Source organism: Notamacropus eugenii, chromosome 2 (assembly GCF_028372415.1).
Source record: "Notamacropus eugenii isolate mMacEug1 chromosome 2, mMacEug1.pri_v2, whole genome shotgun sequence".
NCBI classification, from domain to species: Eukaryota; Metazoa; Chordata; class Mammalia; order Diprotodontia; family Macropodidae; genus Notamacropus; species Notamacropus eugenii.
In genome coordinates, this window is record NC_092873.1 from 37,607,232 (window position 1) to 37,625,387 (window position 18,156).

The 18,156-nt window shown below is 42.1% G+C and overlaps 1 protein-coding gene across 2 annotated transcripts in view; it reads left to right on the plus strand.

The window, feature by feature from the left end:
• Positions 1–1,498: 1,498 nt before the first annotated feature.
• Positions 1,499–18,156, plus strand: part of NSRP1 (nuclear speckle splicing regulatory protein 1) — a 62,229-nt gene continuing 45,571 nt past the window's right edge. The window contains exons 1-2 of one of the 2 annotated variants that reach the window (XM_072639865.1): positions 1,499–1,598; positions 4,006–4,096. In XM_072639865.1, coding sequence (XP_072495966.1) covers positions 1,579–1,598; positions 4,006–4,096 — 111 coding nt within the window. In that variant the 5' untranslated portion in view covers positions 1,499–1,578. Of the gene's footprint in view, positions 1,599–2,990; positions 3,009–4,005; positions 4,097–18,156 lie in introns of those variants that run through there. The other variant, XM_072639867.1, reaches the window with a different exon arrangement.

Consider the following 18,156-nt stretch of genomic DNA (forward strand, 5'->3'; position numbering starts at 1 on the left):
TTCTTCAAGCAGTTGGAAATGTGAACTTGGAGCTCAAAAGAGCCAACAGACTTAAAAATGGAACTTGGGAAATTGAGAGATTTGGGAAGGAGGGAGATCAGAAAGGGTGAGAGTATAGAGAAAACAGAGAAGGAGGTCAAGGACAGAGCCTTGGGGAGCACCCACACTAAGGGGGAGGAAAAAGGACAAAGAGGTGACAAAGGAGATGGATAGACAGAGGTCAGAGGAATGGGAAGAAACCTGAACAGTCTGCTATCTCTGAAGCCAAAGGAAGATCCAACTCTTTTTAGAATTTTACGGAAATTATTGATATGTTTTGTTTTTACATCACCACTTTTTAATATATCCTTCTCCTTCCTCTGCCCTTAAGTCATCCTTTGAAATGCATCGAAAAGAGGAAGAAGCAATTCTGCAAAACCAGCCAACTCACCCCCCCAAGCCTGACGCGGTAGATCAACACAGAAGGATCTGAATTCCAAGTAGTTCTGTGTCTTTAAAGAAATTTTAATTTAAAAATGATTTCTTGCTAAAAAAAAAAACCCCACTTTTAATTCCTTCAAGATATAAACGTCACCTTTATATGGGCAAACATAACTTTTATACGCACTGGGAAACCAAAACAACTTCTGAGACTCCTTTAATTGCAATCACTTTATTGCGGTGGTCCGAAACCAACCAAACAACATCTCCATCTCCATGCTATGGCTGTGTATAATAATATTTAATATGTTCTATATGTAACATACACATATACATATTTACCATTATATTATACATATAGACAGTTTACATATAGACATGCATATTCAGTGATATTGCAGAATGGAGGCATCCACCATGGGGGGAGACATCTTGAAGAAGGTGACCCTGGGCTGGGCTTTCAGAGTTGTTGGGAGCTCCAAAAGGCAGATATGAGGACGGAGAGGATGGAAGGCAACGGGAAACACCCTGTGCAAAGGCCCCGAGGTTGGAGATGAGATGTCTCCTTCAGGGAACAGCAAGGAGGCTGTTCTTTTCCACAAGTAGCTCTAGAACCTAACGGCAAAAAGCAGTGACAAAGTGGGCGGGGCTCTGGCGTCGGAGGCCCTGGGTTCAAATTTTGCCTCGGATAGCGCCGGGATCTTAGAGAACCCGTGACTGAGACAAGGCCCTGGGCCTCCGTGTCTTCATCCGTAGAGTGACGCGGTTCTCCTATAAGGCCTCGGGGGTCTCTCCTAGCTCTAGATCGATCGACGACCCGGGGAATCTCGGCCTTCGCTTCACGTCATTGAACTCGGGTCCTCCGACCCCGCCCCCCTGCGGCCAAGCGTCGGGAGTCGGCGTCGGCACTTTCGACAGATATTTTGTGATCTTAAAAAAAAGCCTCCGACCAAATCGTTCTTCTTGTCCTAAAAATAACAAATAAATAAAATAAATAAAAGCGCTTCGGAGAGGTGACGTCAGCCCTCCAGAAAGAAGGCCGGGGGGGGGTAGCGGTGTGGAATCTGCGGCCGGCGGCGTGACGACAGCTGTGACGTCACTCGACGTCGGCGCTAGCTTTACTCTCCCGCGACGACGTCGAGCGTAGGCCGGAGCAAGATGGCGGCCCCTCGCAGGCAGTGAGTGTGGCTGGGAGCCGGGGCGGGGGGCTGGCCTGCGAGGGGTGAGAGGAGAGAGGAGCGGGCCTCGGGGACGGGGAGACCGGACTGGGAGCATCCCCGGGCCGAGCAGGGAGGAGCGGAGGTTCCCCCGCCCCGCTCCGCATCACGGTGGGGGTAGGGTCAGGCACCCCCGCTCCCTTTGGGGGCCCGCGCACCCCGGGGGGGGGGGGGGAGGTCTGTCCGTGGAGAGAATCCAGGGGTTCGTGAAAGTTAGGTTCGTGTTCAGCCCCTCTTGGGGTAAGAATGACGCGGGGGGGGCCGTGGGGAGAGCGCAGGGTTGGAAGGCCGGAAGCCTTGAGTTCGAATTCTCCCACTCTCCCTTCCCCTTCAAGGGCGTCCCCGGGGCGGAGCATACAGTAGGCACTTAATACTTGCTTGTGGCCTGACCCTGGACGAGCCACTCCATCTCCCAGCCTCGGTTTCCCCCACTGTAAAGTGGGGATAATAAATAGTAGGACCTGCCTCCCAGGGCTGTTGTGAGGGTCGGATGAGATCGAATAGAAGTGAAGTGTCAAGAGTCAGAATATGCACAAAATAACACAAAACAGAATAATTGAGAAAAGCCCCGCAAATCCTGGCTGTCCTCCTCATCGTTATACTCTATTATGTGTTATAATAAGTATTATATTATAAATAGTATGGATAATACAGTATCCATATGTAATAAATACTATACATAATAGAATATTTACAAGTATTATAGATAATATAATATTTATATATAATAATGTCATATTTGTATGTGATAAATATTATAAATAATGTAGTCTATATCACGACACATATCAACATATCACATCATGTAACGTGCATCCCACGTTGTGCATTTCACAGTGCTCAGAGAAGGGGTCTAAGAGGCAAAAAAAATGAGAATGATGAACAAACGGCCTTGGGCACCTGGTGTCCCAGACTGGCCCCTCTGGGAATCGTGCTTCTAGATGCATTAAAAAGTCCATAAGATGTATTTAAATGGAATAAAAAGCGAGCTCGTCACCTGGGAGATGTTGAGCCAGGTTCGCAGCCCCCGTGTGGAGACCCTCTGCAGCAGAGGTTGCTTTGGAGGGATGGATGACTTAGGACCGTCTGACTCCAGAGCTGGGAGAGACCTGTTTCCCTCAGCTGCTTCATTTTAAGCATGAGGACATCCTCTCCAGGAGGTCACACACAGAGGATTTAAACAGGCTTCCCCCCAAAGCCAGAGCGCTCTCTGTTACACTGAGCTGTGGGCAGCGAGCCTTTAAGAGGAAGGGGCTCCCAGGAGGGTGTGCAGATGAGGCACCTGCTCAGCAGGAGCACCCAGAGGTCCTGACTTGTGAAAAAGAATCTGGTTCATGTTTCCTCCGAAGCCACCCAGGACAGCCCTCTCAGGTACAGATGAGGAGAACTATTCAACGTTTTCCGTATGTGGATATACCTATGCAAAAAGTTCTCTTCCATTGACCTATAAGCTCCTCCTATGGGGGGCAAGCTGGGAGTAGTGGGTAGAGAGCCAACCCCAGAGTCAGAAGGGTTAAACTCCTACCTCTTACTCATAATGGCTGTGTGCCCTGGGGGAAATCAGTTAACCTCTCTAGAGCACCTTGATTTTTATTGGGAGAGGGTCTTCTCCCTAAGTTGCCTATGAAATCACCTCCCCTCCAAAAATTACTTCATTGTAGAGACTCTTGGAGCACTTGCCAAGTTTCCCTTGAAATAGATTAATTTTATTTTCTACTAAAATGGAATCAATTTTTAAAAACAATGAAGTGCCTGCTATAGGTAGACATAGGGAATATAAATTCAGCCGTGAGATGGTTCTTGCCTTCAAGAAGTTTATATTCTACTAAGGGGGTACCACTTGTTTCTGATGATGAGGTGAAAACAAGAGTTTTGGAATAACCATTTCTTCAAAGAGTTAAAGCATTTGAAAATGACCCTGAGTCCTACAGGACATGAAGTAATCATGTCAGGAACTTCTTATAATCATAGGATCATATAGTTAGAGCTTGAACGTGTGCTAGAGGCCATGGAGTGTAAACTCCTTTTACAGATGAGGAAACTGGGACTCAGAGAGGAGGCAGATCTACTTGTCAAGAGTCATACAGCTAAGTATCTCAGGATTTGAACTCAGGTCTTTCTGACTCTAAGGATTCTCTCCTGCTGCCTCAGTGAAATCTTGTGTGGCGTATTAAAATAAAAAACATTTGGAATAAGCTTCCAGAAACATTCTTGTTTTATTTGAATATGCATTCATGTGACAAAGCCACATCCAGCAGTGTGGGTGCAGTCCTTTAACGTTTTCCGCTGAGGTTACAAGAGGTTGTGGTTACATTTTAAAATATTTAATAAGCTGTTTACTTGGGTGGTTTCCATTCTCTTTCTGCAGATATGGGCTCATTTTGCCAAAGAAAGCACAGCAGTTGCAGAAACCTGTTTTGCAGAAGCCATCGGTTTTTGACAGTGATTCTGATGAGGAGGTAGGGATATCCGTATCTTTTTTCCTACTTTATTGATTGAGTGTACGGCAGAATTTTTTTAACTTTGGGAGTAGGATGAATTCTAATTTATGTTTATATTGTGAGGCAGTACAGTGTGATGGATAGAAAGTTGGCCTCCTAACTATGAAGACCTGGGTTTAGGGATTGCCTCTTGTTGTGATGGAAGTTCTGACAAAGTTCTGGGTTCAGTCAGTTTATTAGTTAGGCTAGCAGTAACCAATAAACTGGAAAAGTGCCTTCTCTTGATGACCAAAGACCTTGAGTGAGGGCTGACTGGCTCTCTTACAACAATTAGCTAGTTGACAGAGCAAAATCTGAACAACATGGGTGTGTCTTCTTCTGATTGGCTAGTGATGACAGTCAGAATTCAGATGACATTATTTGGACTTCTAAAACCCCCTTAATCACAGCCAAGAGGAGTCACAAGACTAAAGGTTCTCAGGCATTGGGAGTTTAAATTGATGAAATTTGACCTTTTACGTTAATAAAGTTTCTCAAAAGTGGGTGATGATAGGGGGGTTACCCAGATGGAGGTAATTGCTTTTAGGCAAGTTTCTCTGGGATCTAGGTGGTGGGTGAAGTTTACAAGGGGAAGGAACCTCAAAGGGAATATTAAAACTAGCTTGATTAAGCTTAACTCTTAAACTTAAGATTAAATCAATTTTCAGTTTTACACTATGACACGTAGTGGTGTGGAGAAGTCATTGCTACCTCAGTGTTTGAATAGAGAAGGTGTTGACCTGCATTGGTGTAGGGAGTTTCCTCACCTCAGAGTTCCTTGGTCCAAGAAGCCACAGGTCCAGTTCTTGTCCCTATTTATGGTTTACAGTTATAATTATTAATTATAATGTGTAGACCAAATTTAAGTAGAAAGCTTCCATTTGTATTTATTCTTTTACACTGTACTCTAATATAACTATTTTTCCCAAATGAAGCAGCTGTAATCTATGTGATTGGTTTCAAAACCAGAAATCTTAATTTTTTTTTTTTTAACAAAAATTAAAAACTTGAAAGCAAGCTTTCTTTAGACAAAGTGACTTATTTGAAAATCCTTATGAAGAGACCAGGTAACTGATTAGAATGTCATCACCTTATAAGACATCCTGAATAGCAAAGGAATTCATAAATCCTTGATTAGATCTGGCAGATTGTCATTTAGAAATTGTTTTTTCAGGAAAACACTTTTCATAACGAATGCTGATGGTTTGCATTTTTGTAGTGCTTTAAGGTTTGCAGTGTGCTTGCCATGAGGTGGTGCAGGACAGTGGTTGGCGCATTGGATAGAGCCATGGGACTTGGAGGCAGGAAGACTTGAGTTCAAATTCTGGCTCAGACAAGTCACTTCACCCTGTTTGCCTCAGTTTCCTCATCTGTAAAATGAGCCAGAAAAGGAAAAACCCCTCCAGTATCTTTGCCAAGAAAACACCAAATGGAGTCACACGGAGTCAGGCACGACTGAAATAACTGAGCCACAGTGATAACAGACTGAAGCATCTTCAGTGTAAAAGCATTTCTTCTCTCTTCTTCTCTGGGCCTCACTTGTGTGAGTTTGGATTTCCCTGAATAGTCCCTCTCAGTGTTCCAGGGCTTTGTGATGTTTTCTGAAGACGTGATCCCTTGAACGCTGCACCATCCACAGGGAATATTCCTCTTGAACCTATATTGTAAGGAGGATGTCCTCCATGCCAGAGGCAGGCACACGCCATCATTGCTCTATGCCTTGCTTGGCGTAGGCTAAGAAATCAGAGTATCCAGGAATGCCAGTTCCCTCCGTGCTTACATCCATCGAGGAATCTCCTGATCATAGTGTGCCAGCAAGATTTAGGAAGAGGACAGTTAGGGCTCGCTTTGTGCTGTTGGCAAATGCTTTTAAATAATCAGCAAACTTACCCAAGAGACTCTTGTATTCTTAGCATCTTTTAGCCACTTCTGAAAGTGTAGAGTTGCAGTAAATTGGAGAGAAGGCTATTTTAAAGTCTGCTTGCTTGTTCCTTTCTCCTTTTCATTTAAAAAAGTACATGTATAGATCATGCTCATGAACATTGTACAGAGATGAGAAAGTAGGCATGGGTTGGTAGTTCCTACTGCCCTCCCAGTCACACTGTCTTTTGTAATATCATCCATTCTTTTCTGTGGACATTTAGTGTGTTGTCTTATTTCAGCTATCTGAAATATTTTTCCCTCAGTGCTTCAGAATTGAGCTTAGATATCTTCTGTATGTACTCGCATGGTCTCTGGCTTAGACTCTGTGCTTTATATCTTGCAAGTCAGGGGTGAACATCTTTGACAAGCGACATCTCCCTCTTTTGTACTTTGCCCGATATTAATGATCTGAGAGTCAAAGTAATTTCTCTTGTCTTTCAAGAAATCTTGTATAATTTTGATGTCTGCATAGGAGGCATCTTATTAAGGGGAGAACCTGACTCTACCAAGTCACAAACAATAAGCACAGTGATCTTATATCCTTTGAATTTGTTAGTTAGTTATGTCTTGATAAAATGATCTACTGTGGAATGTTACTTGCTAAAACCAACAATTTCCTATCAATACCCTCATCAAAGATACCCTTAATATATGTACACATCATTCTCACAAAAATTTTATATAGATGATTCTCAAGAGATCTAAATTGAGAGTTGTTGATAATCTCTCAATGGTTTGGGTGAGGGGGGGGGGTGTTCTTAGTAAAACACAAAGATTTTTTTTCTGATACTTTTGGTATGTCTTCCCCCTTAAGATAGCTTAAGAATTGCTCTGGTGAGGCCCTCAGTAGTTTCACTTCCACCATGGCTTCTTCTCTATGCATTCTTGTCTAGTGCAGATGACTTTTCCATCACCATTCTCTTTAGTGCTCTTCCTACGTTCAGTAAAGGCACATCTAAGACTGTGATATTAAGAGGCCAAGTGTAGTATTATTTCCACTATCCTTCATGGTGAAGAGAATTTAGTATTACTTTTACAGATCTTTTCCATCTTTCATCCATTTGTTGTCGTCCTTCTAGTTTCATCCTTAAATGACTTTGAGATAACTTTGCTTAATTGGAAATTTTGCCAGATTTTTAAAAAACTGGCATTTAAAATTTGAATTGGCTTTACTGTCTGCTGTTTTTGTCTTAGGAGGTAATATTGCTTGTAAACTTCTACCATCCTTTTCCACAAAATTCCATGGACAAGTGTCTATTCAAGACTTATGTTGTCCACAGTTGTGTAGAGATGATGAAGTCCTCCGGATTCTTCTGTTTGTGGATGGCATTGTGCTTTGTTGCATCAAGCCTCAAAACATTGCAGAGTCTCTTGGATGAGATTCATAACCTCTCAAAAGATTTTAGTTTAGCCATCCACAAAGGGAAAAATCAAGTGGATGGAGGATGCCTTTTGTTTTGACTGTAGTATACACTTAGATGGGTTGGGCAGCTAGGTGGTGCAGTGGATAGAGCACCAGTGTAGGAGTCAGGAGGACCTGAGTTCAAATCTCACCTCAGACACTTGACACTTACTAGCTGTATGACCTTGGACAAGTCACTTAACCCCAGTTGCCTCATCCTGGGTCATCTCCAGTCATCCTTATGAATATCTGGTCACTGGATTCAGATGGCTCTGGAGGAGAAGTGAGGCTGGTGACCTGCACAGCCCTCCCTCACTCAAAACAAAGTCAAGTGTGAGTCATGTCATTATTTCTCTGATGGCATGGTCTTCTTTGGCAACAAATGACGAACACACACACATTTAGATGGATTAGAACCTACAGAGCTCATCTATCATTTTGATCAGAATTTGAAAAGACTGCAGATGGGCAGTGAATTCAGCTCAGAATTGAACAGGAGACCAAAGTCGGTTGGAATGCTTTTGGAACATTGCAAAGTTTTTTAATGACCCTGAACTTCTGTTAGAAACAAAGGCCTCTCTTGTTAGTGTCAACACTTTTCCAATGTGACTAGGTGGCTGTGACTCTACAGCTTCCGGAGAATTACAGTGTATATCACTTAGAGGGCCTTCTAGAGAGCTGTAGACTTGTAGGATGTGAACAGAGAAGTTCATGATCAGGAAGGAAGGCCACATAATAAGAACAAGAGATAACAGGGTCAGCACACATCCTTCCCTAGGATCCTCTCAATTCCACAGGGAAGGCCCCAAGTATGTCAGGTGGATCTTCCATGGTTAGAGGGGACACAGATTGTTTACAGGTTCATCATCCCAGTGGCTGATATTGTCTGGTTACTTTTCTTGACTTCATTTTTTTAAACTATTTATTTATTTTTAGTTTTCAACATTGACTTCCACAAAATTTTGAGTTCCAAATTTTCTCCCCATCTCTCCCCTCCCTCCACACCAAAACGCCTTGCATTCTGATTACCTCTTCCCCCAATCTGCCCTTTCTTCTAGCACCCTTCCCTTCCCTTATCCCCATCTTCTTTCTTGTCCTATAGGGCAAGATAGATTTCTATACCCCATTACCTGTATTCTTATTCCTCAGTTGTATGCAAAAACAATTCTCAACAGTTGTTCATAAAACTTTGAGTTCCAATTTCTCTTCCTTCCTCCCTTCCCACCCATCCTGACTGAGAAGGCAAGCAATTCAATATAGGCCATATATGTGTAGTTTTGCAAATGACTTCCATAATAGTCATGTTATGTAAAACTGCCTATATTTCCCCACATCCTATCTTGCCCCCCATTTATTCTATTCTCTCTTTTGACCTTGTCCCTCCCCAAGAGTGTTTATTTATAATTGCTCCCTCCTCCTATTTTCCCTCCCTTCCATCATCCCCCCCCACCCTGCTTATCCCCTTCTCCCCTACTTTCCTGTGGTGTAAGATAGGTTTTTATACCAAACTGAGTGTGCATGTTATTCCTTCCTTGAGCCAAATGTGATGACAGTAAGCTTCACTTTTTCCCTCTCACCTCCCCCCTTTTCCCCTTCATTGAAAAAGCTTTTTCTTGCCTCTTTTATGAGAGATAATTTGCCCTATTGCATTTCTCCCTTTCTTCTCCCAATATATTTCTCTCACCCCTTAATTTTATTTTTTTAGATATGATCCCTTCCTATTCAATTTACCCTGTGCTCTCTGTCTATATATGTGTGTGCATGTATAATCCCTCCAACTACCCAAATACTGAGAAAAATTTCAAGAATTAGAAATATTATCTTTCCATGTAGGAATGTAAACAGTTCAACTTTAGTGAGTCCCTTATGATTTCTCTTTCCTGTTTACCTTTTCATGCTTCTCTTGATTCTTGTGTTTGAAAGTCAAATATTTTTTCAGCTCTGGTCTTCTCATCAAGAATGCTTGAAAGTCCTCTTATTTCATTTGAAAGTCCTCTATTTCACTGAATGACCATTTTTGCCCCTGAAGTATTATACTCAATTTTGCTGGGTGATCCCAGTTCCTTTGACTTCTGGAATATCCTATTCCATGCCCTTCAGTTCCTTAATGTAGAAGATGCTAGATCCTATGTTATCCTGATTATATTTCCACAATACTCAAATTGTTTCTTTCTAGCTGCTTGCAATATTTTTGCCTTGACCTGGGAACTCTGGAATTTGGCTACAGTATTCCTAGGTGTTTCTCTTTTTGGATGTCTTTCAGGAGGTGATTGGTGGATTCTTTCAATATTTATTTTGCCCTCTGGTTCTAGAATATCAGGGCAGTTTTCCTTGATAATTTCATGAAAGATGATGTCTAGGCTCTTTTTTTGATCCTGGCTTTCAGGTAGTCCCATAATTTTAAAATTGTCTCTCCTGAATCTATTTTCCAGGTCAGTTGTTTTCCCAATGAGATATTTCACATTGTCTTCTATTTTTTCATTCTTTTGTTTTTGTTTTGTAATTTCTTGGTTTCTCATAAAGTCATTGGCCTCCATCTGTTCCATTCTAATTTTTAAAGAATTATTTTCTTCAGTGAGCTTTTGAATCTCCTTTTCCATTTGGCTAATTCTGCTTTTTAAAGCATTCTTCTCCTCATTGGCTTTTTGGACCTCTTTTTCTAATTGAGTTAGACTATTTTTAAAGGTGTTATTTTCTTCAGCATTTTTTTGGGTCTCCTTTAGCAAGCTGTTGACTTGTTCATGATTTTCTTGCATTGCTCTCATTTCTCTTCCCAGTTTTTCCTTCACCTCTCTTATGATTTTCAAAATCCTTTTTAAACTCTTTCATGGCCTGAAACAATTATTTTGGTGGCCTCTGATAGTAAGCATTGTTCTTCCTCATCTGAAAGAATGGAAGGCAATACTGTTCACTAAGAAAGTAACCTTCTATAGTCTTATTTTTTTTTCTTATTTTTGGGCATTTTCCCAGTCAGTTATTTGACTTTTGAGTCCTTTGTCAACAGGAGGGTATGCTGTGGGGACCTGTAACTTCTCAGTTCCTTCAAGGTGGCACAATCAAGGGAGAGTCTACTCCTCTCCTGGCCTGCGCACTGGTCTGGGAGCAACCAAAAACTTTTTTGCCCAGAATCTGTGAGTAGCAGAATTCCCTCTCTACAACTACCTCCAGCTCAGCCACACCAGCACTCCTCCTCACTCTCAGGTCAGGAGATTCAGATCAGCTGCTCATTTCCCCCAGGCTCTTTAGGCAAAGGGCTCCACAAATGGACACTGTTCTGCCACTTCTGCTGCTGCTGCTTCCTTAGCAGCTGTGGCCTGGAGCCGGGGCTAGGGGAGGACCCTGCTCCCTTCTCACCCAGTTGAAAAAACCCTCTCTCTGACCTTTGAAGTTGTTCTTGACGTTTGTGGGTTGAGGTATCTGAGAGCTGCTGCTGCTGCGGATTCCTTCTCAGAGGCTTGTTCTGGTCCTTTTCCTCCAAGTGCAACTCAACCAAGGCTGGGCTGCTCTCTGCTCTGCATCTGGTTCAATAGACCTTTCCTGTCGGCCTTCCAGGTTACCTTGGACTGGAAATCTCTTTCACTGTGTCGTTCTGTGTTTTCTGCTGCTCTATAATTTGTTGGGAGTCATTTTTTACAGGTATTTTATGTACTGTGAGGGACGAGCAAAAGTATGTGCATCTTTCTACTCTGCCATCTTCGACTTCATTTTCTAAATGCTATTTCTGCTTCCTCATGTATCTCATTAGGAGCTTATTGAGTCCAGAGGTAGTGGTAGCTGGTGGCACAGTAGACAGAGCGCTGAGTCTGGAATCAGGAAAACCTGAATTCCAATCTTTCCTCAGACACTTACTAGCTATACAACACTGGGCATGTCACTCATCCCCTTACTGCCTCAGTTTCCTTACCTATAAAATGAGGGCATATCCCAACTTGCCTCAAGAATTCTTTCCTAGCTCTAAATCTATCACTCTTATTTCTGATTAAAATGTTGATTATTGTAGAATTCTGGGAGATTGTTTCCGTTTTTTACCTACTTATCCTCCTTTGAGCATCATCTATAGATGCATCTGAGACAATCTGGCTTAGTTAGGTCTCATGACCAGCCTTTCTGCAGATCATTTTTCCTGTCTTTGTCCTGATTTTGGGCAAGACACTTAACTTCCCTTGGCCTCAGTTTCCTTATCTTTTAAGAATTAGACTAGTCAAGCTCTGAGTTCTCTTCCAACTTTCACTCTCTGATCCCTCCTTTAGTTTTCCCAGTTTGATGATGTGATGCTGCCCATAATCATACAGCTTCCTCCTCCAGAATCTTCTGTCCATCTTCTGTTTTGAAATGACTTCACCTTCTGAACTTTGTTCATCTAGATTTACTATGCCTCTTAGCTTGGCCGGGATATCAGAGTTTTGGTGCTGGGGCTGTTCCTGGACTTTGTGGCCGCCTCAGTGTGTTCATTGCTTTGTGTTAGTTAAGGTTTCCATAGAAGATTGTCATAATGGTGACTGGAGTTTGTTTCTTTTCTAGTTAAGCCCTGTATGGGGTATACGTCAAGTTGTGGGATTGTAGTTGCATGTGGCATTCTCTTTCAGTTTATTTGGTTCTGACCTTTCCACATCATACAAGTTATCTGGAGATGATCCCACATCAATGAGTTATTTCCTCTACCTCAAGATGCAGTTCTTTTAATTTTCTGTGACATTGTTTGGTTTTTGACTTGCACAGAGCCTTCTGGCACACTTTGCGGAGAGGTGCTCCCACCGTCCTTTGTGCACAGCGTTATCTCCATTTCTGTCTCCCCTGCCTGGGATGACCCCTCCCCATCACCTCTGCCCCTGGGGTTCCAAGCCCCTTCAAAGTTCAGTTCCAATGCCACCTCTTTCATGAGACCTGGATTCCTGTAATTGTTAGTCTCCTCCACCCTCATCTTCTACAGATCACCGAGTATTCATTTTCTTTATATCCTGTATTTACTTACCTGTGAACACATCAGGCAGCTGTGTGGGAAGTACACAGATCACTGGACTTGGGATCAGGAAGACCTGAGTTCAAATATGGATTCAGATACTCCCAACTGTGTGGCCCTGGGCAAGTCACTTAACCTTTGTTTGCCTCAGTTTCCTTATCTGTAAAGTGAGGATAATAATAACACCTACCTCCCAGAGTTCTTGTGAGGATTAAATGAGATAATATTTGTAAAGGCTTAACACATAGTAAGTACTATAAAACTGTTAGCTATGATTATCAATATTGTCCATGATGAAGATACTGATGCCTCCCCTTCTGTAGAATGTAAGATTCTTGAGGGCAGGAATTGGGTCACTTTTTTGATCCTTGAATCTCCAGGCCTAACCCACTGTCTGGTGTGTAGTAAATTACTCAATAAATGCTTGTTCGCTGATTATGTATGTAGGTGTCTGAGAAGTCTGTGGGTCTTTGGCCCTTTTCATTTCTTAATCCTAAACCATATTTTACAGCAACTTATTGTCTTTCTCAGTCTCACCAAGTATTAAGGTAAACACATGACTTGGTTGGGACACTGTTGTTGAGTTCTTCACAGCATTTTTGTTCCTCTTTATCTCCTGCCATAGATTATGTTCAATCAACTGATTTTGTGGCCATCTTTTGACCTCTACTCATCCTGAGCATTGCAGTGTGAGATGACCAGGTTTGCCGTGAAATAATGTTTCTTGATGCCATTGGGCATACTAGGAAACTGTTGATTTCCTTATTTACTTCTCCAAGGGCAGCCTCTGAACCATCCACCCATTTTGCTTCATCTTCCACCTTCCTTTTTTAAGGGGGAGGAGGAAGAACATCTGTCTAAACAGGATTCAGTTCTTTTTGGAATTTGTCAGCTTATTGTCTAAGTCTTTCCCATAGGGACCTCATGTTTAGAATAATTGGTAAATTAGTGTTTATACACTGCATGAAAACTGGAGTGTATTTTCAGTGAAGTGATCATTTATTATTAGTTTTGAAAAGGCAGCCTACTTATTTCAGAATACAAGTTTAAGATCAGAGTTTTCTTCTCTTGATCCAGCAGAGGGTGCTATCGCTCACACATTCATGTGGAATGTGGAGAGAAAGTGGCCAGAAATTGATGGTAAAGCATTAAAAATTGTTGTGAGTCCTGTTCTAAAAAGTCAGGAGGGCTTTTCCAGCAGCTCTGTCTAGTTTGGGAGTGAGCTGGCGGTACTTACCTTGTCTTAGTCTTTCACAGAGTTCTCTTTGAGACCAATGGCATGAGTTTACAAGAAACTAAGAGACCAATGGCAAGAAGTTTACAATGATCCTCTTTATGATTAATTGATTTTGTCCTGTAACTATTTTTGCCTGGTAACTGCTTAAGTCATAGGTCAGAGTTCAGGGGCAGCTAGGTGGTGCAGTGGATAGAGCACCAGTGTAGGAGTCAGGAGGATCTGAGTTCAAATCTCACCTCAGACACTTGACACTCATTAGCTGTGTGACCTTGGGCAAGTCACTTAACCCCAACTGCCTCATCCTGAGTCATCTCCAGTCATCTTGATGAATATCTGGTCACTGGATTCAGATGGCTCTGGAGGAGAAGTGAGGCTGGTGACCTGCACAGCCCTCCCTCACTCAGAACAAAGTCAAGTGTGAGTCATGTCATTATTTTTCTGATGGCATGGTCTTCTTTGGCAACGAAGGACAAACACACACACACACGCACAGTTCAGAGTTCAGCTGGCTTGTAATGGGTTAAGTTTAAAAATTCAGCTTTTCTTGCCTCAAGGAGTTTTGCTAACCGTGGGGAATGTGTGTGAAAGAAAGGGAGTTGGGTCTGATATCTTTACTCCAAGCTATATTTCAAGGATGTCTGGTTTGCTTTCCAAAAGTCTGGTCTGCTATCTTGCACCTGGTCTCAACTAATGAGCACTCCTTAGTCTCATGAGAGAAGAATGGGGGTTGTTGCAAACCTCCATTACCAAATTTCCAACCAGTCATGTACAGATACCTGCACCTCAGCTATGTAGTCATTCATGCTGTCCTTAGCTCCATGGTGTCATCTACCCCACTCTGTTCTTTGTTCTGTACCCAAAACCTGTATAAGGGGAACTGCCTTCTTGCTTGGGGTCTTTGGCATAAATGGAGGCAAGCCATTGACCTATGTGTTGACAGGTAGCCTATGGTGATCTGCTTCAGTTTACCCTTTTGTTAAATTCCATTTGTGATTCAAAGACATCTAGCCGGGATAACAGGGATAAAAACCATGGTGGCTTTGGCCTTATGAGTCCTATATTAACTAGGTTACCAAGTCATTAAAGTAGCTAATATGCCTGGACAAAAATCAGCATTCTGGGAGGTTGGTTTAATTCTAGATTAATCTCTAAAGCAGCAGTTCTCAAACATTTTGGTCTCAGAACACTTTCACATTCTTAGAAATTATTGAGGACTTCCCATCTCTAGAACTTTTGTGTTGATCATAGCTATTAACATTTACTGTTTTAGAAATTAAAGTTTCTTTGTATTACTGTGAAAATTGTTCTGACCTTGTGGACTCCCTTACAGATTTTCATGAGCTCTAGGGTCCCAGACCACACACTTTGAAAACCATTACTCTTGAAATTTTGGTTAAAGCAGGTTAAAAGGAGTTTGTTCCAATAGGTGACAGCTCTAGGAAGACCTCTTCCTTGTTCATGAGTCCATAGAGATCACAGAGGTAACTGTGATCACTGACTGCAGGGATCTCAGATGGCCCAGGTGGACCTGAGAAAAGGAGAGGCCTGACCTTGGGATACCTGAGCCCTTTGACACCGGGCCTTGGGAACTCCAGCAGCTTGTAGAACAACACCCTTCATGAGACTTGCTGAGGTTATGCTGTTGGAGCATTTTCATGGAGCATTTTCTCAGTTTTCTTATCTCAGTTACTTTTCTGGATATGCTCTGGCTCATAGTAGCTTTTCTGAAATTGAATGCTTATGATGGAACTGTTCTGGGTATGATCTGATGAGGAGACGGCATGCCTCATTTGGGGAGACCTAAACTAATAGCATGCCTCGTTTCTGCTGCCACTTCAGAGTCGATTCATATTGAATTTATAGTCCTCTAAGCACAACAGATCTTCTTCACAGGTCTTGTTAGCTGTGCCTACCCATCCTATATTGATGAAGGTTTTTTTGGACTCTAGTACTTTACATTTATCCCTATTATTTCATTTTATTTGATTATGCCTTTCGGTCTAGTCTACTGAGATCTTTTTGGATCTGTCATCCAGTTTGTCTCAGTTTCGTGTTATTTATAATCTCGATAAATGTGTATGATCATGGAAGTCTTGTTGAACAGCACAGGACCTTGCAAGGATAGATCCCTGAGACCCTCTAGTGGAGACCTTCCTCCCATTTGACATCCACCTGTTAGGGACTGATCTTTGGGTATGCTCATTTCAGCCATTCAGAATCTACTTAACTATACAATCATCTCAGATGCATAACATGAAAGACTGAAGATATTTTGCTGAAACCTAAGTATACTGGAGTCATAGAATGTTAGAGCTAGATAGGGCCCTAAACGTCATCTAGTCTACCTCTCCCTTTTACAGATTGTAGAGTATGTCTTTTGGCAGTAGCAGGAGCCTTAATCTCCTTGTCAGTTATCAGAAGTGGGTGTTGTCATTAGATTTGACAAATCTTAGGAGTTTTGCCTCCGTAAAGTCTTATCAACCTGGTCATATCAGCTTATATAGCCACCTTTGTGGCCTCAGCAAGAAGTCACCAGCCACTTCTCTCTGTGGCCAGTAATGAAAGTCCCATGTTCTTGTGATTGTGTCCTTCATGCAGAGAACCTCAAACATTTGATATAGACCCATTTTCTCATTTTTCATTTTCTAGCTTTCACCTTCTTGTCTCTTGACATTGGTCTTAATGTCTAAAAAGAACATTGCAGTTACCATGACAGAAGTACTATTGTATATAATACCCAAAATAATGATCACCAAGAAACATCTAAAAGGAAATTACTAGTCTAATCTTTTTGTGTAGAAAGTATTCATGTCAAGTCTGTGTTACTAGGTTACCTAAGGTCCCTCATCAGCAGTGGGAAACAGGGTGGCAATTCACACTTTGCTTAGGTACAGAAAATATAGAGACAAGTAGGGAAAGAGTTCCAGAAGCAGACAGCATTGAGCTGGGGTAGAAAGAAAGAAAGAAAGTCAGGTAGCCCTGGAGAAGAGCATGGGGTGCAGTGGGATGGGGGAAGGGCAGAGAGAATTACTTGTATAATGGGGATTGGAGTAGGGAGCCCTCAGAAACATGGATCTGATAGAGAGGGAAGAGGGCTCTGGGGACAGGAGTTTGAGATCTCACAGTGTCTGCCTCTTGGGGTTAGTTCGTTAACATACCCAGATCATCTCAGAGTTGTCCATAAAACTCCAAAGTTAACGTGTCCACATCATTTCAAAATTATCAGCACCTTTTGGTGATCTGGTCTTACTCTGGATGCCTGGAACTTGTCTGAGATTTACATATCACAGGACCAGGATCCAGACAGCAGTGCATAAATGGCTTCTGCTGATTCAGCACATACTACCAGGATGTGAATTTTATTAGTATAGGAAAACAATTTGTAAATTATATTCCTTTGATCTTTGGACTGGTTTGCACATGATTTCTGGGTTCCCTTTGCAATCTTATTTCCTGCTATTGCCCCTTTATGCCAATTACTTATAAATTACATTATACTGACTAGAAGGGGAGGGGTGTGGTCAGGGGATCAGAATAAGATATAGGTTTACACAGTCTTCCTCAACGATCTTTTTCCTAAGGAAATTGGTGGTTTTAGTTGTAGGCCATGTGGAGTTCCTATGGGAAACCCACATGCCTCTTACCAAGATTTAATCATCCTGACATCTGGGCAAGTGCTTTTACTCCCTAGATAATTTGGGTCATTCATTCCTGTGCTTTAGGATAGTAATTCCTTTTGCCCCATTTGATATTTCCAAAATGAAGGAAAGTATATGAACTCAGTGCTGTGAATCTGATTTTTAAAAAAAGTTTCCATAAACAGCTTGGACAACTTTCTAAACCAGTTGCAATTTATTTTCTCTTTTAATGATTAATGCCAAACTTTGGTGGAAAATTTCATTACTAGAGGTAGGAATAACACACACAAAGTGTGTGTGTGTCTTATCTGTGTCTGTGTTTGTGTGTGTAGGGGGATGTTGCTTATATGAAAACATGATTGCTAGCTTCCAATTAAAGGGATGCTTGCAGCAAGGGTGGGGGTGGGGCATAGTTGGGGTGAGATTAAAGTAGAGGAAAATGGGGAGGAAAATGGACCCATGTTCAGACAGTTATAAGAAGAAGGAGGAGGAGGCGGCAGAGGTGGTCTGCCAGGAGACTTTTACCAGGGCATGCGCAGGCTTCAAAACCAAGGAAAAACTGGTACCAAAGGGCTTTGATTCTTGTCTTCTGTTATGTATTCCTGAGAATAAGCTTAGACTGGGATCAGAGAAGGCCTCCTTGGACCTTTTTGGGTTAGGGAAATCTAAATTCCTACGAACAGAGACAAAACCGGTCCTTTCGCAGAGAGAAAAATTATTTAAGATCTACGTGCCTATTTAGGTCACACATTGTAACTCATTCATAATGCCCACCATCCTGGTTCAGACCCTCTTCACCTTTTATCTGTACAATTGTAGTAGTTTTCTAGTTGTTTTTCCTGCCTCATGATAGCTGCTAAAGTGATTTTCCTAAAGCAT